Source organism: Osmia bicornis, chromosome 9 (genome assembly GCF_907164935.1).
Source record: "Osmia bicornis bicornis chromosome 9, iOsmBic2.1, whole genome shotgun sequence".
In the NCBI taxonomy this organism is placed as follows: domain Eukaryota; kingdom Metazoa; phylum Arthropoda; class Insecta; order Hymenoptera; family Megachilidae; genus Osmia; species Osmia bicornis.
Window position 1 is genome coordinate 41,089 of NC_060224.1, and position 23,464 is coordinate 64,552.

Consider the following 23,464-nt stretch of genomic DNA (forward strand, 5'->3'; position numbering starts at 1 on the left):
GATGCTCGAGCTTAATGGAAGCATAGCTTCCCTCTTTTCTCTGCATTTTTTCGTTTTCTTTGCCGCGACAGAGAACCATGAGCTGGCTCGTATTGCCTGCTGTCGCGTAATGCCAGCCGCGAATTACACGGAAAAGGAAAATGGAGGAAAAGGGAAAAAAAGAAGATTTTCCACGAGCACGATAAACGCGAAAAATAATTCTGGACCGTGAGAAACTGGTTTTACTCACAAGTAAATTACAACCAGCGACACCTAAAGTAACTAGAATAATTGTGAACTGATTGTGAGTGAACTGAGAAGAAAAGAGGATGAAAAGGAGGAGAAAGAAAAGAAAAAAGGAAATGTCAGGTGACGACAGGTCTATCGGATTAGGGAGAAAAGTTGGATAATTATACGGTTAGCGGGCCGGAAACTTCATCTCGGAAGGATGAAGGAAAACGTGAGTGTCGTCACCGTTTCAAGCAACACGCTGCTCACGCACGCGCTCGAACCAAGAAGCTCGTAAGAGAAAGAAGGGAAAGATGGAAGGGTGAAAAAGTAAGTTAGGTGGAAGACATAATTAGCAAGTTTAACACGAATCGCTGCTGGTTCTCGAATCTCGTTAACGTCCTTGTCGCTTTGAAATTGGAACCAGCTCGTTTCAACATCTAGCTGTTATCTGGTTTTCATTTTGATTTTTTAATCATTAACAAGAAAATCCAAAGTAAATTACCTTGGTGAAGGTGAGGGTTGCTATCGGCGGTAGACGAGGTAGATTTGGATAATAAAAGCTTCCCGCGGGATGTGCCGGGTATCGCGATGTGATCCTGTAGGCGATTCCTTGGGGTTGCGTTGGCCAGTTGGCAGCCGTGAATGTGAACCCGTTATCCGTTCCACCGTCCAACGGGTCCAGCTGAGAAAAAGCGAGGAAACAGAAGAGCGTACTCGGTTAACAGTCACTCTTTCAATGGCTGGGCTGACAATCAGAATCTCTTGGAAAATAGAACTATACATATATTGTATGTACATATACGCGACCTATATACGTTTCTCACGATCGACGTTCCTTGAATCTGTCCGTTTCTATACCTATTTCTCTCTCCCCGCTTTTTTTTGCAACTCTATGCAACAGAAACTACCATCTAGCTGCATTAATGAATGAAAAATCGTTAATACGGCTTCGCTGTTTCTGAATAGTAAAAAGCTTCTCCATAGCGGGTCGAGTCGGGTCGAATCGGGTCGAGCTTTTGTTCAATAGCCTAATTTCAACGCAGTGGAATGCGAAATTTTTTCCTTTCATTATTTTCTATATGTACGATATGTACGATATGTACGATATGTACGATATGTACAGTATAAGTAATGGTACGCCGCGGACTGATTCGAAGGCTCGTTATCTGAAGGGAGCTGATTTAATATCGAAATTAAAAGAGGAATAAATTAATATGTATTTACATATTTACCTCAACGGTAACCGTGTCGACCCAGTTGCCTTCGACGCATAATTGAAACGAATCGACGCCCACAAACCAGTCTGGACTAGGATTGATACGAGCCATGATGCTTATCAACGTGTGATTGCCATCCAAAAACGCTTTCGCGATACTACTTCCTTCACCTTGTGGCACAGGAGGTCCGGTAAACGAATCAAGACTGTTAGGCGAGTCTCCGTCAGCATCCAATCCATCTGTCCTTCCGGTTTCCACGTACAATCTCACTCCGGTAGACAACCTTTCACCCAGTCTGTACAGGGTGTACGTAGAATCGTGTGTTCGACCTGTAAAACAAGAATAAAAATCTTTCCTCTATTAGTCTACTCTATTACTCCCTATACCCTATGACTTTCGATTACAACTATTACGATAGTTTACGATAAATCTTTTTATATTGCATACTTGAATTTATATGCGACTGCTTCGATTGGGTAGCATTCGAATTAATTAACGTACTTAGATAAATTGGACAAGACAAACACGTAAAGCTAACGTGACGAGCACGATGTCGTCGAATCTGCTCGAGCCAGTAGATTTATGCTCAATAAATTATCGTTTGCGCGTATAAGATTGTAGTTTTTTTTATTAATTTTAAATAAAAAATTTCCAGCGTTCATTCATCACCACCGCACCATATTATATCGAATTCGTATACCGCATACCGCGTACCGCAGCTAAAATAAGATAACAACATACATACATATATAATATATAATATATAATATATAATATATAATATGTATGTACATCCATATATCGTACTCGTACATACATATGTATATCGTAAGGGACAATAAAATATAAAAGTCAAGTTCGAAAGGCGAAGCACGTAGCTTCTTCGTGGAACTCTTGCGCGAAAACAGGAAGACGTTTCTCATCTTTGGGTAAGGTTTCGGCTCATAGACGGCTATAAGTTTGCGTTTTATCAAGAATTCGACAACGCAAGGTATAAACGATAACATTCCCGGAATTCTGATGATGGTTTAGCAAAATGTACCTATCTCACTTTCCGTTCAATATTATAATATCGTTACTATGTACATATGTACATATGTATAACGTTTCTAATTGAAAGTTAGAAATTTCATTTCGACAAATACTTGAATAATATTACAAATATTATTAGAATTGCCACTGTAATCAACTTGAAAATTAATTGACAATCGGTTAATGGCCTTGAAAGGTAACTAAAGACGGGTTAAAAGTTAAAAAAGTAAAATACTAACTATAAGAGACATTCGAAGGGAGAAGAATCTGTTTTCACGTGTGCTTTGTTTCGTTCCCCCGCGCAAAGATATAAATTTCTATTCTAGAAAGTGGCCGATTCGAACCAAGACGAACGACTGTGCCCTGGAAATGTGCTCTGGACGATTTGTCAGGGCGAGTTTCGTTGTTCCCAGCACTCGATATCGACTCGATATAGCAACTAATTAAAAAGGTGCCGAATTCCTTTGGATCGAATGGTGAAAGCAGGTTTGTTCGCGGTCGAAAGCTGATGGATTTCAAGGGAGGAAAAGACGCGGGGACCAAGTTCGCGGTTCTTTTCAATTCAAACATCGTTGGGTGAGCTTAATGAAATATCTTACTCCGAGAGCAGCAAGCTTTACCAGGGCTCGTTGATAAATAATTCGAACCGTTTCGAGCGATGCCGAGCCGATTCGATGAAAATTTCAACAGTCAATCTAAAAGTGGTTCTACGTAACTACGTTAAAAGGATTGAATCGTTTGAAATATTAATCAAGGCTAATTTACATTGCTGATTAACGTCGTCGACTGGCGAAAAATTAATTAAACAAGGTAGAAAAGAATCGTTCTCTTATTACAGCGAAAGCATTAAGCAATTAGGTACCTGTTGTTCCGATCCGCATAAGCGAGCATAAAGGAACGAACCCACAGAAGATGTCAAGTTTCTCTATACTCTGCTCTCTGCACTCTACACCAGGCTGGTTTTCGCTAATTTTCCAACTAATTAACTTTCTCTGAAACTCGATAGGATTATGGGGTGGTAACGTGTGCGACAGGCGAGCAAGGGTCAGCTGGTACACCCTTTGAAATGTGAATTTCACCAATCAGACGGAGAAAGCACAGCTATTGTATCGTTTAGTCGTACAGTCCTGGCCAGGCAAATTGAAAACTCAACCAAAGTTTCTAGCTAGCCGAGTCAAAGGGGGGCAGGCAGGCAGGCAGCTGCTTTGATAAAAATTTCTCATCGGCGAATTTATCTGACAGCTCTGAGAAATTCAACGTAAAATGACCGATGAAATTATTCGAGTCAGCTCCATTAATTGAAGAGTTAGTTAAAGACGTTGACACTAACTCGCGCAGACACCTATCGTCAAGTTAACTTTTCCAGACGGTAGTTTGTGAAATTTTCATCTTCTTTATCGATGCCAAATTGGCTAGTTTAAGCGCAGAAAAAGCGATTCGACCTCGAACGAATATGTATTCGAGACTGTGTATCAAGCCGTAACAGCTTGTTGCGATAATATATGTACATATGTAGTAGAGATCGTTGTGGTATTGTTTGGCGAAAAACAAGTTGATATATGTATCATTGGAAAGCTCGCAGGAACAGATCTTCAAGTAAAGTAAGATGTATCAAGTAAAATGGGCAGAGAGAGGCAGGCGTATGCCAAACTCTCTCAACCAGCTGGAGTTGAGAATTGAGAATCCCGTAGCTGCTGGTATCCAAGTTGATGGAAATTTGCAAACAAGTCGGCCTTAACTTGGCGCGACCGCGAATCATCTATGTACTTATGTATATCACGTGCAGCTGCACCTCTATTTACGTCTACCTTTCCGCGTCTTGGAACGCGACCGATCGAACCAATTACATACCATCCAGATCACTACTATCTAAACATCTTCAATGTCACGATCAAACAACGTCAATTTGTCGAACAAACGAAGATGGAGTAACGACTTGTCCAGTTTGTCTACTTTCAAAGGGTAAAAAGGCCTTCGTCGCGTCGAGCAGAAATCCCTTAGGATTAGAGAGCGTCGTCGAGAGAGGAAATGAAAATTCAATTGGCCAGATTCCTCGGAAACGAGCGATTATTGGAGTAAGCGAAGTAACCGAACGAACGATTCGTCGGAGGATCGATAGATTTCCTAGAGCCAAGGAGTCGCAACGAGATTACTAATGAATTTATTGGAAATGGCAATTAGTTTGCATCGAAACGGTACCTACCACGTACGATCGATATTGCCTCCTATCGAGGAAAAACAAAGTTGCACACGCGCCTTCTAACAGATGAAAATCCTACACTGAATTCTTAAGCAGTCACTAGAGTTGAAAAAGATAAAAGAGTACCTATAAAATATAAAAGAACTGTACTTTGTATTCAAGAGTGTATATTTCAAATGAAAAGCACAATTTTTATTCTTCAACGCAAAAACGATACTGTTCCCCCATTGTCGGAAGAATATTCGTGCCTAGACTTTGGAAACAACACTGACCGACCCTTCGACCGTAAAGCAACCCTTAGACCTTTCTCTTTGATTCCCCCTATTTTTCAGTTGAAACGCGTCCATCGTGAGGGATTCCTTTTTCATTTATCTCCTTCCGTTCAGATCAATCTAAACCTAAACATTTCCTTGATATTTTTCAAGCTAAACCAGATGCAAACGAAGAGATCGCATCGGTACACAGAGATACAGAAAATGATGACGAGAGTCACTTCAGTTACGCCACTGTTGGATTTTATTAAAGCTGAATAAATTATGAGCAATCCCACTCTCTTTCTTTCTTTCTTTCTTTCTTTCTTTCTTTCTTTCTCTCCGATATAACAGACTCGACTCTCGATCGTTCGTTTTCCACCCTTTCAATGAAACGAGGCAATCGGATGTTTCAAAGAAAGACTTTCGTATAGAGTGTTCACACCTATCGAAAAGGTGACGGTTAAAGAAAGAAATTTTGCACAAGATAGGAATTCGTAAGTGGCCTAGTTATTTGTCGACCGATACGATTGCCGTCGATCCGTTCGTTGTTGGGCTTGGTCCTCGACGCCATCGACGCCATCGACGCCATCGACGCCATCGACGCGACGCGCGACGTAAAATTCGACGATGAGGCGGCAAGGGAAAAGGGAGGATCTGTGCAACGAGTGTTTCGAAGCCGTGCAAACAAACGATGCTCTAACGAACCGTCGCGTCGTGTTCGCGCCAAGCACCGTGTTCGAGCACAATGTCCCGTGAAACGTTTAAATGGCACGCATTAGCCGCGACGTCGCTTCCACGTCGACCATTTTGCAGGATTTCGAAGCTGAAACGTACGCCCGTAATGCCGGCGAATTGTTCGCTTCTGCCCGGCCACTTTTGCCCTTTCTCGCTTCTCTTCTCGCTTCTCTTCCCGCTTCTCTTCTCGCGCCATCCAGCGAATTAGCGCAAGCTAATCACTTGTAACCTCACTTACCGCGATAAATTCCAACATCGATTTTTTCAAATCAAATTAATTACCTACAAAATATTTATTAACAGAGTGAATTTTCGCCGGTAGAGAGTTTTCTAACAGACTGTACGCGAACGCGGCGCAAGTTACAGCTTGTGCACGCGATATTACATAGTCCATTTACACATGTATGTATATTCACGTGCACGGCAGCCGCGAATGCAACCCTTTCCTTCTCTCACCATTCTATGTATGTATATTTTTTCAAACTATACTAGTATAGAAATATGTAATTAGAGGAAGCGAAGCAAAGGGACGAGGTAGAGAAACACGCGATTATCGTCGCTTCATAGCCATTAGAGGTATTACATGCTAATTGTTCTATGTAGAAATAGAATTTGCAGTTGGTCCGTTTCACGATGCGAAATTGGTGTCGCGAAATGAACAGACCAAACGATCCTGCTTCATTTGCCGAGCTAGCTTGCTACGAGTTTCAACATCGTGCCTGTTTGACTGTCGACTAGGAGGGGTCAAAAGTCGCTAGGACTTCGTTAGCCTGGCTTTTCAAGCTGAAAGTCAAATAGCGTCGCGGCAGGATTACAACGCTTCGTTACTCTACAAGTCTACAGTGTAGAGTCTACACCCATCAGTCGAAAGATCCTCTGACTCGTTCACTTTTCCTAGCTAAAAAATCGGCCATCCATCTCGGCCCATTTCTCGTTGATCAATGAGAAAATAATGGCTTGGCTCGATACATTCCCGAGAGTATAAAATGCCTATAGCAATTCTTCTGTTCAATTTCCCTTCTGTAGAATAATTTCTCTTCTCTGAAATATCCAATTAATCGATAAACTATCTATCAGTGAATCCTGTACAATTTTTAATTAACATGACGAACATGAACGCTCTACTACATATACCTACATATCTAATTGCAAGTACATATGTATATGGAATTCAATATAGCGTTTCATCGTCCTGTGGTTCCATCCCCGTGGTTTCCGTGCTTTTTCCTCGAGGGCTCGCGGCTAATAAAATGCAAATTCGATTCAATATCGCGCAAGCTTTTTCACCTGGCCGGATTTCAAACTCTTTACCCCTGGTTAAGAGAAGAAAGCAGTGGGAAATTACCTTTCCACGCATCGCGTGACCTTTCATCATCTTTCAGCCAACATTCGACCAAATTTTTCCTTTTCCTCTATCAGATACAGATCTGCAAGCGAGTCTGTGATTCCTTAAGATTTCCTCGACGACCCAGTCGCGGATAACAGGGACCGAGAATTTTCTGGGTCAAGTATGCTTGCGAGATGACGAAGGAAATAGAGGTTCTTGTAGGTATCTGTGCGACGATACTTGCAACAGAGAGGACAGAACTTTGAGAGAGCGCCGAGCGGCACGAAACTCACGGTTTCTCCTCTCTTCCCTGTTAATTTCTATTTTTTAATTAGATTACCGCTGATGAGTTGTCTCTGCCGGAAACTGAAAACTCTTCTGGGTCAAGCGTCCTCTTGTTCCACTCGTTTCTCTCATCCGATTTCTAGAAATAATTTCATCAAATTCTGCCATTCCGGGATGCTACAGTGCGCGGTCAGTTTGTACCTCTATCAAATTCGTTCCCGATGGCTCGTATGACAAATTTAGGAAATATTCACACGATATATGCGAATGTAATCAGTTGATGGATTTTCACGACCCACGACCCACGATCTACGATCTACGATCACGGCCGTTGGATTAAGTTTTATAAACGACAACACAGGCTATGAATATTCATCGAGAGCTTCGTTACCGCCTCGACTTTTCGCTTCGTCAATCGCTTGGAAGATAATGGAATTCGGTTCACCTTTTTTTACGATTCCTCGCGATAATCCAAATAATTTCTCGCCTGCGACAGACCTGGCGACGTCGTTTCCCAGTCGAAACCGTAAATTGTTTTTTTTTTTCTCCTCGTCCTTTTCTATTTTCCTCTTAATTAGAGCAGACGGACGGTCGAAATATGTACCGTTTCAAATCGACGCGACCAGCGACGCAACAAATAGTAGGAGAAATACGATGTATGGATAATCGAACATTTACACTGTTGATATTACTGATATTCAGTTTTACTGTCCGAGCCGATAAATAAATCTTTTAGCATCAGAGGATGTTCTCTGTCAATAACAATGCATTATTTGTTTAACCCACTTGAGTAACTAAAATTGAACAAATGTTTGTTAATACCATGATGTATTACTCGTAGATTATAGAATCTACGAGTGTTTGAAATACCTATAGAATAAAAAAATGAAAGAACGTAACGCTGTGGACACTTATGCAACACCGTTGCTCCGTGCGTTGAGTTTCTCGCTGTTCGTTCGGTCAGGTTGGCGCCTCGTATTTATAGTTTGACCCAATCTCACGGCGAATTTGTAAAACGTCCCTGCCAGACGGGGAAGAAAAGAGCACGATGAAACGGACAGACTACTCGCCTCGACGCTTTTAGTCTTCCTTTTTGTCTCTTCCCGTGTCCGTGTCCGTGTCCGAGAGCGACGAAATTAACGAGCAGAGGTGAGTAACCCGCTGATTCGGTAACCATTTTCTTTCGAACTTTTTTTTTATTAAAAAAAGAAACAAGGAAATTTTTCGTTTGATTAAATTCTGAAATAATGAAATTTGCAGTTCGATTCGAAACGTTGCGCTAAATGACCAGTGTGGTTTGTGGTTCTATCAAGAAGAGGATCCAACGGAAAGCCATTAAACGTCGGCGCGGCGCGGCGCGGCGCGGCGCGGCGCGGCGGTCCTTTGGTGACGGACGTTCGTTGTCGCAATTACAGAAACTGCTGTCGCGAGCCTACAGGATTTGCACGTTTCAGAGCCCCCATTAAACGAGAGTGGTGCACCCACCAGTGAGATGCATTGAATCGGGTCTCTCTAGAGGTAGAGCTAGAGCTCGCTGAACAATTGTCGGTTGATGCATGTTACGAAGACGTTATAGAAACACTAAACTTTTAGAATATATTCTATTTGTCAGTAATAGTCATTATAGACGAATAATCGGTAGAGTCGATTAACAGAGTGTAAAACGATTAGAGTTTATTAAATTTTGACCAACTACTTTTGTAGCAGCTACACTTTGTACATACATACGTACACGTGCTTCTGACGGAACTAATGCCAGAGGGAATTTCATGTTTTCACTGGCGCTGTTGGACAAACCATCTGGACAAAGACAGGCCTCTGGCTTATCCATCGGCATTGCCACGAACCTGAAAAGCTGCGTCTCAAAAGACCTCTGATCCGATTGAAAGCACTCCTCTTCCACCAAACCATTTGCAAAATGATATTTCGCTCTATTCGTCCAGCTAGCTTGATACATGCGAGTTACGTGATTAACCCGAACTTGTACGCGTTATCGTGTTATCGTGTGCCCGCATTTGCGCTATGAAATCTAATACTGGAGGTCTTTGCAAAGAGTGCTTTCACCTTTTGTCCCCGTATGGAGTTTCATCTCGGCAACCCTTTCGTTTGAAAGCCGGCAAATGGAGCGGTTGGATAGTTTCTTTTCACCGTTTCACCGTTTCACCGTTTCACCGTTTCACCGTAACCGATCGATTCGCCAATCTTTTCACGAGATTGATAGAAATACTTTCGAACAAGAAATTCATTAGCTCAAAGACGCAGAGGAGACGTAAAACCCCTTCTCGGTTAGATTCGTAGCTAGATAAGTAGCGTTCCTTTTTGTCTTTCGATATTCGATACAAGCTACGCTGTCTCTGTGTATTTGTCAGTAGGCTTTTGAGATAATTCTTCGTTGGAACTGTCGATAGAGGTAACGGCGACATTGATCGGTGCCGAACGAAACACGCTCTTGCTTCCCCGCGGAAACCGCACAATCGCCTATCTTTTCCCCTTTTTCGCGGCTGAAAGAATTCACTTTACAAAGGGATAGGAGATTCTCTTCCTTGTTACCACTTTTGTTTTCAATAATTCCTGATTTTTACATCCAGCGAAACGTCAACGTTACATTTGCCAATCATTGTTACAAATTGCAATTACGGATATTTAATCGCAATGGATGCTACTAGAAAACCACGTGACTTGCATTCTATTACCGAACGTACAAACAAGAGATCAAAAAGAAAATAATCAATCAAACTCGAATCTGAAAATATTTTTGCGACTGGGAGGAAAACGGCTCTTGGCACAAGCACAAGGCAATTGATATCGACGGCATGCGTATCGTCGAGTTTATAACACGAGAGCTTTTCAATTAAGCACTTGATCGCGCTGCTCGATAACCGAGAAGACCCGTTCGTTCCCTCTTCCCCTTTCCAGCCGAATTTTTCCCACTGCTTTCCCGATAACGATTCCCAAGCTGCGGTATCATGTTCGCGTATTCCCAAAATTATTTTCCTCTGTCGGGTCGCGTCGTGGAAAATTAATACTAACCGGAACAATCCTCGACCTTTTACCTATGCTCGATTAAACCAGGTTGAAAAGTAAATTTCCCTTTGAAAAAGTTGCTCGTTCAACGCGAAGAAGCGGATGCCAAGAAGAAATCGCTCGAAATTAATTTCTACAACATTGTAGAAATATTAGAGGAAGGAAAAGCTTTGAAAGGAAAGAAGCGAGGTCAACGTCGATCGTTAATTGGAACGTTCACTCGAACGTACAAACAGAGTTTGTTCCAACTTGGTTTCGATAATTGATATTGCTCAACTGCGTGAGGCCAGCTTGCTGCACCATTTTTTTCCTCTGGCCACGATCAACCGGGGAAACGTTTCACTGTTTGATTTGCAAATTACTACTCGGGAACGAGCTCGTAGAACCGCGCAGTGGCGCGCACCACCACCACCACCACCACCACCACCAACACCACCAACAGACCAGAATCAGTTTACTGTGTCACGGATCTTCCATCAAGGCGAGCAAACTGTAGCCTAGTTTCAAAACCACCTTCTTTTTACCACCGTTACTACAACTAACCAGAACTAACTTGCGTCTACCTACGCCTGCATCTAATATTCTCGAGCAGTTTAGCATTTATGGTATAAAACGCGATGCGTCGGGTCCGATCACTAGCTATCGTGATTGGCACAAGCAAATCGTTTAATTCGCCCAGCGACAAGAGCAATCGATTCCAATCGGCGTTCATCAGCTTCAACGCTGGAGAATCGGCCGAGCAACGAGTGTGACGCTGAAATTTTTACCAAAACACATCTGGCCGACGCGACGCGACGCGACAGCTAGCCGTTTCAATTCTGAGCGAGCCCGAGTCGATCGATTGGCTCAACGAATCAACGGACTTGGTGGAATCGAGAATCGTTTTGGACACGAGCCTGAAATCGGCAGATTTTTCCTCGGTCAAAAAACATTGACCAACATCACCAAGCCAGTTAACCTCTGCCAGTTTCTCACCAGACAGACGACCACTCTCGGCAACAAAGAATGTCGATGCCGAAGCACGCCATTTTTTCCTTCAATATTACCAGCCGCAACAACGTTCCAACAACCCCCCCACCTTCGTATCCGAATGGAATCTCTGCCAAGAATTTCCACGGATTATAAAAGTTCGCTTTCAAATTATTTGCGGAATCCACACGAGCGCGGTTTCCCTGGCTGCTTTTGTTGTGCGACTACTGTAACGCGAATGCGAACCCGAACCTAAACCCGAACCCACACGCGCCGCCCCTTATACCGAGACTTTTGGAAACGGAAACGGGAAACCTTTTGCTGACCGACATGCCAAATCCGACACGCTCTTTCTTTTCGATTCAGTACCCTTTCCGTCTGATTTCGTTTACAAGGCTTTTTTCCAATTACACGACTAACGTAAATGTAATTTGTAGCGAACGCGTGGTAGCCGCGAGGAATTAATCCCCCTTTGTCGGAATCGATTAAATGGATTTTCAGATTACAACAGGCAATTCGTAACTCATAAATTCACCCTGCCAGATGAATAATGCAACGTTGATTGACAACCCGCATCAGCAAGAGGGTCACAGAGAATTGATTCGAGGGAGGGCAGATTATTATCGTATTCGCGACACCCCTCCTCTGGAAGAAGATCACCAGTTACAAGAGTGAAGCCTTCCGCTGGAAGCTTTCGAAGCCGGTATTTAAAGGGTATCCAAAAGGTACTTGGAGCAGTAAAAGCTGCTTTCTTACCTTCGTCGAAGGTCGCCCTTTAGCAAACTGTTCGTTGCATCAGAATTTTTCTCATCTTATCTTATTGTTAGTCGTGTCTCGAAAAGTTGAACGGTAAAAAATATTTTTCTCTTTATAACGATGCTTCTCTTGTTACAGGTACTTACTTGTCTTTCAAGAATATTTATATTTCTATTATACTCGTCGGAGAAGGTTGTTTTTCACGTTTCAGAGATGAATCTTTCTCTTTGAAGAAAAAGACAAAAAAAGAGAAAGAGGAAAAATGAGTAAACGATTCATCGGCTATATTTAGCTATTAGGAAAAACAAACGGTTTTAACTCTTCCTGCCTTTAACTCTTGACAGACTGGTCAATTAGGTCGGACTATTTTTTTCACATTTTCAAATGGAACAACTAAAATTTCGCTTTCTATGGAAAATCACATCCAAGATGAAACTCGAGCTTTCAATTTCTTGTCACGTTATCATCGATAAAGTCAATTTACGTTGACAAGTTTTTTATTTCTGGATACAGAAAGCTCGAAACGTTGATTGAAACTTGTTCAGATAACATTGATAGCAACTTTTTTCCATTCGATGGTAGAGTGTTCTCGAAACTTTTCAAATCGACGACACAGTTCGCGACACAGCATAACATAAAGATAAAAAAAAATTAGAAAATATCGAGAAAACTCTTTAACTGTTGGAAAATTCACCATCACAACTTCTTCTTAACAAAGATTTGGTTGCATTCATTTCTAGCGTACAGTAAATTTAACGGTAAAATTGCAAAGAAAGAATACAGCTTGAATGAAAATTATCTCGAGGATGGTTCTCGAGGATGGTGTTTTATTTTTGCGAGGAACAGCAAACAACGTAGCTTGAAATGCCAGGAAATTGTTGAAAATGTAAATCGCAAATGGTGTTTGGTGTGCAGCCACGTGTAATGCAATATTGTACAAGTTCGCAGAACTTTCGCCAAAGAGAAGCTTCTTCTGACACGTGAGACACCAGACTAGACGGTTGAATATTACACACGATGCGTAATGTTCTCTAACTCTAGAACATCTCTCCGTCCGTTTCGTTTCGTTTCGTTTCGTTTCGTTTCGTTTCGTTTCGTTTCGTCGCAAACAAGAAGGAACCTCCTAGTTGTTATTAAAAGCTTTTTGCCTTTTAAACTCGATAAGAAAGAAAATTAATCGATGCTTTTCTTCCTTTTCAACCAAAAAAATGGAGAATTTGGTTTGTACAATACGTAAAAAAGAAGAGGTACGTTGTCAAAATGGAATTGAAAAGAAGATGAGGAAGCAACTAGCGACACGTCTAACGTCCGCGAGATTATCCGCGAAGCCTGTTGCAATAATTTTCCAATGACCCGAGTGACCCGAGTGACCCGAGTGATCCGAGAACCTGGTCAACCGAACTTGCAACGCCAAACAGGAAGCAGCAACGAATTCGTAATCATATATGTATATTCGATTCGACATACGTTGCATTATCGTTAATTGGGACGGTGTAACAGCCTTCATTGCGTCCATCTCTCTCACACTCGGCCAGCATATTAATTACATAAATAAAATTAATGCGTTTGCGTACGATTTCAGACAGTCGCGACAGGCCGATGCAATTAACAATTACGAATATCAGTTGTACCAGTTATCGATCGTTCCACCCGTTTACTACCCGTGCTACCCAATGAATTTACAAATGGACAAATGGACAAATGGACAAATGGACAAATGGACAAATGGACAAATGGATTTGCCATTAACTGAATCGATCATCCGTCGTTGCACGAACGTTTTTTAACGCGCAACGCCTAGAAAGTCTATGAATCGTGACGAGAAAATACAACAGCTGAGAGAGTGTTAGTGCGTGGCAACGCAGGCGCATTTTCAACAGGAAACACGGAAAAGAACGTCGTTTCCGCGACGAAAAGAAACCAGGCCGTGTCCCATTTCACTTCCCCTATCTCGGCTTTGTTTCACGCGCAAATTATCGACTCTTTGCTCGCCTCTGTTTCCTTTCGACCGAAGCTTTCGGGTTTAATGTACCTCCGAGAGCCATCTCTCCCGCTGTCGTGTCGAGAGGAAATTCCTTTCTCTCCTACGCTCTGCTCTTTACACTTTACATCTTTTACATCTTTTACATCTTTTACATCTTTTACGTTTTTAGATTCGAACGTTCAAAGCGAACAGATGCTTTCATTCGAAACGATTAAATATCTTGGAAAGAATTTCACGTAGAAATTAGCGAAGCAATTAATCGAACGTACAAGTAGTCAACTTTACGCACCCCTGCGACGACGTTCGACGATCAGTTACAAATTTTTCCAATTCCACACTCAAAGTCTTTGAAATTGAACGCGACAATTCCGAGCTGCCATACCTCGAAACGATCAACTTCCCATTTCGATCTCTTTCATTTCGTCTAATCTTTCGATTAATTTAATTACACATTTCGACGGAAAGGGGAGAAAGGGGAGAAAGGGGAGAAACGGGACGGTTTATTTCGGTCCTCCGAAATGGAGGATAATAAAAAAGAAAGAAAAAAAATAAAACGAACTGAGAAAGGAATTCTAGAAGGAACACGATCAAAACTTTGCTCGAGCGCTAATGACGCGTTCACTTTTCTTCCTTTCTTCCCATCCCGAGGGAATTTCAAGTCACCGAAGGAAACGAGCGGAAGTTTTAAGGAACTGGTATGCTTCTTCGAGGGCAAGTTCGCGGGTCAAACCAAGGAATATCAACGTTGACAAAAGAGGCAAATTCTTTCTTTCTTTCTCTTCGTTTTCTTCAGGTCGCTGAGAGACGAATTAAAGGGAAATCTGGTGCGGTGCAAGCTCCGCTTACTTACATCTCCACGGAATTGTTTGCTTGCACAAATTGGTTTGTTCGGGGCGGCGGGCGCGGCGGCGAGCTTCTGACGTTCAATTCCATTTGCGATAAGGAGGGTGAGGTTGAAGAGGTGGGTTGCCGTAGTGGCAGGCTGGCGCAGTTGCCAGAGAAGAGCTGCAGACGTTTCTTCCTTTCGATCAACACCGGTGTTCGAGCTACGCGAAATATTGTAACCACCTGCCAAGCTGTTGCGAACCAGAAGAATACCCGAACTCGACCAACTCGGTGCTCGCCATCGATCGATAAAACGACCACTACGCTTTTTCCACATTTTCCCAGATCCAGATACACCGATAGAAATTCTTTCTGATGTTTCACTGTAAACCTTCGTCTTTGGTCTGTGAAAGTTAAAAATTATCTCCTTTCGGGTCTAATGCTTACTTGACAAAATGGTTTCTCGCTAATGTAGGAATAGGTCAACAATTATTGCTACCTTGAAAGGAAAGGAAAGGAAAGGAAATAATCATGGATGTTTCGTAATAAATCGATGAAAAGTATACAAGAAATCGTGTAGTGTTCTGGTTAGGTTAGGTTAGGTTAGGTAGAAGCAAAGGGAAAGCAGTCATTTGTAAATTGACTCCTGTTTGAGTTACGTTTGTCGACTGTTTATGCAGCGGACAAACGGACTGGACCGTCCACCCTTAACTCGACGCCAGACCTCGACTACTCGCCAGTTACCCCCACAGCCAACAACCCCTTACCGTTAATGGCTTACCGAGAAGCAAGCTCCGACTGGAAACATCGCATTGAATCGGTTTGAAACCGCGAGTTTCGCTTACCTGTTTGACCCTTAATGCTGGCAAAACGCGTTAATACATCGCCATCGGGCTAAATTAATAAATGCAATTACCGTCGTTTAAGACAACTTGTCTCGACAGTTGGTAACGATTTGCCTCGTTCGAAATTCACTGGAAGATAATTCAATTTTACCTACCCTCTACGATCTACACACAATACGATAATTAATCCATAGAATGTACGTACACGTCTAGTAAGATAAATGGATATAATCCATAGAAAATGGAACGATTAGAACGAATAAATAAAAATCAGACAAGAACATCGTTATCAATATTAACGAGTGAGACGCAAATGAGCTATCCTGATGACCCCACTCGTATTTTGACCCTAACAAAAAAACAACGAAACCGACGCGACGATCGCTTGTTAGACATTCGAAAAGTATAACGCGAAGAACGAAAGTTCTGCTGGTAAACTAGCGGAACGAAAGGGAATCGGTGTACCAAAGATCGACTCTTTCTCCCTAATTCCCGAGGGAACCATCCAGACGTCCGTGTTCGGTTTTTCTCTGACATTTCGGGTTTTAAACTGAGAAAGGTTCGTTGCAAAGCTCGATCGTTGTAACGATACCTAGAGCCATTTCTTACATTCAACGAGAAAAAGCAGACAATCGGATAGTCTAGCTCAAAAACTAACGATTTCGTTTTAAAGTTGATTTAACCCGGAAAAGTAGGTTGTAATCCTAGAAGAGCAGAAGAGCAGTGACTCAGGAGCGTACGATACTTGTAGAAAAGCAAAGAGGACTACAAAGTGACTAACACGGTAGCCCGACTGTGCCAAGAATAGTTGATTATTCATAGGTAGCCCGTTTCAAACTCGACGCAACACGATGTTCCAGAATGCTGCCAGCAATAGAAGCAAACTCCATCTTTCATTAATTATAATTATTTTTTCAGCAACGCAGATCACAGTCTCGATTAACTACGAGAGCTGCCATCGCGAAAACAAGATTTGCATGCAAAACGCGACGCATCCTTCAACCAGCCTCCCGCGTGTCCTTTAAACGATCCGTGTACAAAGGAGGCCGCTTCGAAAATTAACCAGGCATGCGTGCGTCCTCGACTTCCGGTTCATGAATCATGCATCGCCCAACGTTTCCTGTCGTTCCTGCACCATGAAAATCGTTCGCGTGGTCGGATTAACAAGCATCCTTCTCCTCCCTTTATCCTTCCTTGTCCTTTTCTTTTCTGCTTCTTCCTTTTTTATTCGAACGACGACTCGGTTACCCTCTACTTCCGGTTTCGTCGTTATCGTCGTCGTCGTCGTCCACGGATTCTTCCAGTTTCCTGGCGCGACGGATTTACGACGGAAGGTCGGAGCTCGTTCTATATCGTTACTCGACGACCGAATGAAAAAGTTTCTTCTTCCCTTTCCTCCTCCTTCTCATCTTCTTCTTCTTCTTCTTCTTTCTCTAGAAGATCTATACTGACTGATGAGTTGCGGAGAAAAGAGTAGAAAGATCTACGAATTTAGAGTTCTCTACCTGATCCCGTAGAATCTACGACGAGTCTTTTTGGTCGTTGAGTCGATTGCTCGAAATTGTGTCCAAGACCTTGCTTGTCTTTGTCTTCAACAACTTTATCGTATCACGTAACTCTTTGTTCAGGCTGAGATATTCTTATTTTAAAGAAACATACCAACTTGTCAAATAAAACAAGAGATTTATTTGTTAAAAAATTCTTCGACTACTTTATATCATCTATTTCTAAAGAGCATATACAATAGAAGAAATCATTTCCATGAAAAAGAATTTCCCTAACCTACGACCATCCATCAACGATGAAAACAAAACGTTTGCGGGACATTCGTCGTTATCGTCGTCGTCGTCGTCGTCGTCGTGGTGTTCGCTTTGGTCGAATTATAAAACACCCTAGAGAAGGTGAAAAACCTACCCTTGGTTGAGGCTGGCAGCGTGCAAAAGATAAATCGGACGTTTATCTGGACGTTGGCCAGTCCAGACTTGCTCTCATCGTCAAGTGCCAAAGTGCCATTTTAAGGGACACGAAATAATCTGTGACCGCAGTTACCCAAAGGGGGGATGATCGAACAGTTTTTCAGATGTACCAACTCAACGAACGCTAGCTCGTTACGCGTAATCTGACGAAAGCGATCATTAATCTTCCTCCCTGCTTCTTTTTGCTCGTTCAAGACCGATGGAATTTGATCGAGCCTCGATTTTCACCCTAGAGGCCAATTAATCGCGTTGCAATCACTGTCGTCTCGTTATTACCGATCTGCCAGTGCTTCTTTATTTTTACTCTTCTATCTTGTCTTTGGCCGAATAAAGGTATCATTTTACCGGAATAATTTGTAATAGGAGTGTGAAGAAAAGAAGAAAATGAAATGAAATGAAATGAAATGAAATAAAATGAAATGATGGCGCTTGTTAAAGCCTGCTCGTATACTCGCTTTGGAATTAAACGAGTATCCTAGGAGAACAAGTAGAACGACTATACGATTATTCCGACATCGCGCTAATCCGCTAATCGATCAACGATGCCTGTTGAATACAGGAAAATTCATGTTTAATCGATACATCTCTACAAAGACCGCGTTAACAGTGAACGTTCTGCCAGTGAATTTTCAATTACTATTGTAATTAATGTTACCAGATATTACGCGGCTGTAATTGTACCCTCATCACAATGGTCCACCCTGCCTTCGCTGTTGCTGCCCTGTCTTTGTGCTCATTAACAATAACCATCCCGGTAATTGTGTATAATTGAAATCAAGATTACATCCGCTACTCTAGAATCTACAGTCTAGACCTAAGATTGTTCACCGCCCAATCGCGTTATATAATTTATAATAAGACGAATCGATAAATCGGTAAATCGGTAAATCGGTAAGCAATTAAAGGTGGCAAAGGAGTGTGCTGATCGTCAAGGCGGAAACGAGCTGTTATTTAGCGAGCCAGCCTGAATCCGGTATCACCCCGGTACCATCGAAATTGCTCGATGTTACTTCAATCTGCATAACAATTGGCAAAGCATCAGGCTCGGATCTCTCCTTCAGTCCGACCAACGAATAAATTATTTGCCCTTGACTCTTGCTGCGCTCACGCGAAACGTCGATGAAAATTTATGACGACAGCTCTGTGGACAGAAAAGTCGGTAGCAGAAAAGGGATAAAAAGTACCCTCTGCGTAGGAACCAACGAAATCGATGACGAAACGAAAAAAGAAAAAAAAAAAACGGGGGAAAAAGTTAAAAGGGAAACGGAGGATTCCCTAGGAAAGAAAGTGACAAGATCAAGAAAGAGAAGAATCGAACAACGCGAACAAACGCGATGCAAATTGACTTTGTCGTTGAATAAGAGGATTCAATGAACAAGAGGAAAAAATTCATTTGCTTATCAGAAAAACGAGAAAAAGTGATTCTCTGAACGGGTATTGTTTCCTTTGAAATTCAAACCATCGCTAAAGATATTTTACCAAGAAAATAATAATATTAAACGAAGGGAGTAACGAAACCCTACTCGATTACTCGCTCGATGTTTCAATGGCAAAGGGTTGAAAACCCTTGCCAACGTCTCGCCAACGAGATGAAACGGATTTTTATTTTCCTCCTCTTCCCTCTCTTCCCCCTCTTCACTCTCTTTCACCGCGAAAGCCTGTAAACTCGTGAGCTCGAAACGGGTAACTATGGAACGCGATAAATGGATATATAAAGTGTGCTTTAACACGTGAATACAGGGCAGAAAAAGAAGGAAAAAAAATATTATGTGCTTCTTCGTTCGCAAATTCCCATTCTACGACTTCTTCTCCCCTCGAGTCACTTATCTGTTGATTTCCCTCGAGATTCGAATATTCTCCTTCCTCTTCAATCATTCAAGCCCATATTAAGAGAAGGTTGCATTCGTTTCTTATCATTTTTTTCGCTCCCTCGCCTCTTACTTGGACGACTCTTTCTGCTACTTGAAACACTCTTCACTTTTTTCCCTTTCTTCCCCCTTTCTCTCCTTTAATTATTCAATCTTGGATTCGTTCGTTCGCGAACCTTCTTCAAATTAAAAATTGTCTTATTCTTCTATTTCGAGTCTGTAATCCTCTTAAATTTCTTTTTATTACCGTAAATTGTACTTCTTATTGTATTTGTTTCTACTTTCTCTGACAATTTCTGAGAATTTATTCTGAATTGCAGAAAAAAATATAAACTTTTTCAGTCTACTGTTCGATGGTTAACGTTCCTCTTCGTTTAGCTAATTTCCATCCCGACGCGACGCGACGGGTTCTTCCTTTAGTCAGAGGATTTTGGTTGCACGACGAACGCACAGAGCCCTTGATTCGACGCGACGAAGGGAACCTTCCACCTTCCGTCTGAGCTTTGTAACCAAATCATTATCAGCCGGCAAGAGTGCGTACACACACGCGGCATGCGTTTAGTTTCTAATTGAGAACTTTGAGAAGGGAAAATTACCACGGCCCTTGATCTTCCATGCTACAACTGTACGGTTGAAAATCGATTGCTTTTGCCCAAATCCACTCTATTCCCTCGAATCATAAATACGAGTATATCGTAATCCTGTATACGTATAAGGATTTAAATGAATTCATCGTCTCGTTACGCATAGGTTTTATCTACTTACGGTTAGATACAGAGCAGCAATGTACCAAGGGTAAAAAATATACAAAATGTATAAAGTGTAGAAAGTATAGAAAGTGATCCCTAAATATTGTATAATATTATATAAGCAGCAACGCGATCCTAGCGACAAATTCTTATGAAACCTCAGCTCAATCTCCGTTGGATATTAATGACGGGCAATCGAAGCAAGCAAGACACCAAGCCAAGAATTTACAACAAGCCGAGAGAGCGGCTGTCTCGATTGGGATAAGCAAAAAGGGTTGGTTTTATCGTCGGCTACTTTCAGCCCGCGGCTACGCTTTCATCAGCAACGGTTTTTACCTCCAACAGGGTAGTCAGAACTTTTTTCAACGGAACCTATTCGACCCAGCAGCCCCCCTGGCGAATGACACAGTGGACGATCGATTCTCCTTTCTGCGCATCGATCGAAATACGGTAATATTGTAGATAATAAATGAAAGAAATCGTGACTCGGTCGACTGTTTCCATTCCCGAAACCTCTACGATGACTCCGCATATAATATCTTTAATATCGGCTTTTATTAAAACCCCGTGGCTGGTAAATCGGGGAAAGGGGTGGCAGACGGTAGACGAAAGAGCACGAGTTTAATAAAAGCGAAACAAGCCCGCCGACGGCTAGAATATTTGTCGAAGAAATAATTACAGCTCGACAATCCTCGTTCCATTTGATGATGGAGACTCCTCGAGTCTCGTTCGTGTGTCATCCTCGATGAAACACGTCAACTCTGCACATTTAACTTTTCTTGCTTTTCAAACGATTACTTTTCGTAAACTAATCTCTCTCTCTCTCTCCCTCTGTTATAGATATTCTCGACAATTTGATTAATGCAAAAATTGGAGAGAGGTGTGACAAAAATGCAACGTTAACCGAAAACCGGAAGGCGGTAGTAAGGCGAGCAATTAGGTACAAGGAGCAACGTAGACATTGCCCTCTAACTGTTTGCTCTCAAGGGTTGCCATTTTGACGGAGCACTTAATCGAAATTGAGGGGGATGTAGTTTGGAGTGTTGTATCCATTAGGAAGGACCATGAGCGACCCGATGCTACGCGACGCGACGCGACGCGACGCGACGGTGAGCCAGCATTCGTCACCAGGGAATTATGTACACATCCAATAATTCAAAATCACGGGCAACGTGTTCCAAGGTTCGACTCGCAGTGCGGCCAACTCGACAAAACTAATTTAAACTTCTGATCCGGTGTGTGTGGCACACGCGACACCGTCCCGTGATTTTGATAGTTTGCTTAATCGAAAATTCAATGCAACCTGACGAATTTAAAATCCTGCTTCTTCTTCTTTTACCTGTTTTACCTTCTTTTACCTTCTGATTTTCTTTATCGGTTCTCTATTCGATCCGGCCAGAGTATAAGGTAACTGCAAAGCTGCTTAAACGAACAAAGTGGATTCGATGGAGCGAGAATGATGGATCGAGTCTACACACTTTTCTTGTTCATTGATTCGATTGACTTGGTCTGACTTGGTCTGACTTGGTCTGACTTGGCCCCGTGTAACTCGCCACTACCTCAATTTCGTACGTTTTACTATTCCACGCGTGTTCCACTCGAAACTTTCACGCGATCCTTCCTTCGGATAGCTTCGAAATTCTTTCAATTTTATACCTATTCGATCCGTTATCAAACTTTCGACAATTTCTTTCGTCTATATCTATAAGCTTGTTAGCCTTTTGTAGATTTAGGCGACCGCCTAAATAGACAGACGGGTTAATTAGCCCTCGGTAAGAATGCGTCGCGATCGCGATATGTAATCGCGTAACAAACTTAACGGAACTAATTTAAAGTTATAATCGAAACGGTGCGCGTTGCGGAACGTGTCCTTTCTCGGCCTCGCGATTTCTAGGGGACACGCTTAATCGAAATTCAGGGGATGCGCTTTGGTATGCATCCATTAGGGGGCTCTCTAATCCACACCTAATCGTCTTAACTTACGTCTACCGCGATCGATGCGTTATCCTACGTTCTACATAATCGAATCGTCACCTCACATTCTAAACCTAAACATCCTAAAGCTTGTTCTTCCTCACCACCTGATAACCATCATCGATCATTCAAATTATTTTCTTTATCATTTTCTATTCTAATTAGGTACTACAAAGCAATTAAAAGCTTAAGCGTCCATTACAAAGTTTCAAATCAAGAGTATAATATCATAATTTTATTAACAATAAAATTAGAAATTTCAAGATGAAGCCTGTTTCTCGATGGCGCATGGCAGGGTGCGCCCTTTAGCGGACCTGACGCGTCGTTAGTCATCGCAACTAACGGGCGAGTCAAGATTTTCCACGATGAAAGGATCTCGAATTACGCAACGTCAACGTCAACGTCAACGTCAACGTTCTTGCATTCGCCAGTTTCTATTATCCTCCTGTCGCTTGAAGCGTTTCAGCCACCTTTATTTCGCCACTGATAAATTCATTGCAAGATACCTACTTTCCTTACAGCACATATTTTTTCTTATCTTATACGTACAATTTATGATATACATATGATAGTAAGTACGCGTTTGTTTCATTAACTATGAAACGTAGATGGAAGTGATGCGAGTCGATGTCTGACCTAACGCTGTCCTATTCCACTGATCGCGACCGCGGTGCCTGGAAAAAGATCGCTTTTCACTGTCCTCAGGCTCTTCTGGCAGTACGGAAGTTTCAAACAGACATCCGGTTCCCACGGATGTAGGACAAAGTTCTGTTTTCAAGACCGCTGAAACCAGCATATACCTATTTACCGCCGCGCTTCTATCTATCTATCTATCTACCTATCTACCTTAATATCGTCTTCCAATTCACTGGATATTTAAAACAGCTGATTCTTTTGGAACAGCAGTTGAAATATTTCGATGAAAGCATCGATCAGTAAGTAAGGTAACGGATGATCGTAAATAGAACAGAACTGTTCGACAATGTTCGCGTCTGTGCATGGTTTTGATGTCCTCAGGGAACCCTCCTTTCAAGCGATCGGAGTGTACCTTGCGGCTTCCAGTTGAATGCAGTCTCTTTGATCAAGTCAAGCGGGATAGTACCGTAAGGCTCGTTTGCCGGGATTACGATAACCCTGAACAAAGTCGAAACTTCCGCGTTACCTCCTATAATACCACACTCACCAGTCTCTTTTTTTTTCTTCAATCTTTTCGATAGATTATTGCATGCGATGA

General features: G+C 42.2%; 1 protein-coding gene across 3 annotated transcripts in view; it reads right to left on the bottom strand.

Moving 5' to 3' along the window:
- The window catches only part of LOC114880549, a 77,599-nt gene that overhangs the window by 16,337 nt on the left and 37,798 nt on the right, over positions 1–23,464 (bottom strand). For all 3 annotated transcript variants that reach the window (XM_029196669.2, XM_029196671.2, XM_029196670.2), the window contains exons 3-4: positions 1,443–1,756; positions 713–892 (exon numbers count right to left, since the gene is read on the bottom strand). In XM_029196669.2, coding sequence (XP_029052502.1) covers positions 713–892; positions 1,443–1,756 — 494 coding nt within the window. The remainder of the gene's footprint in view (positions 1–712; positions 893–1,442; positions 1,757–23,464) is intronic.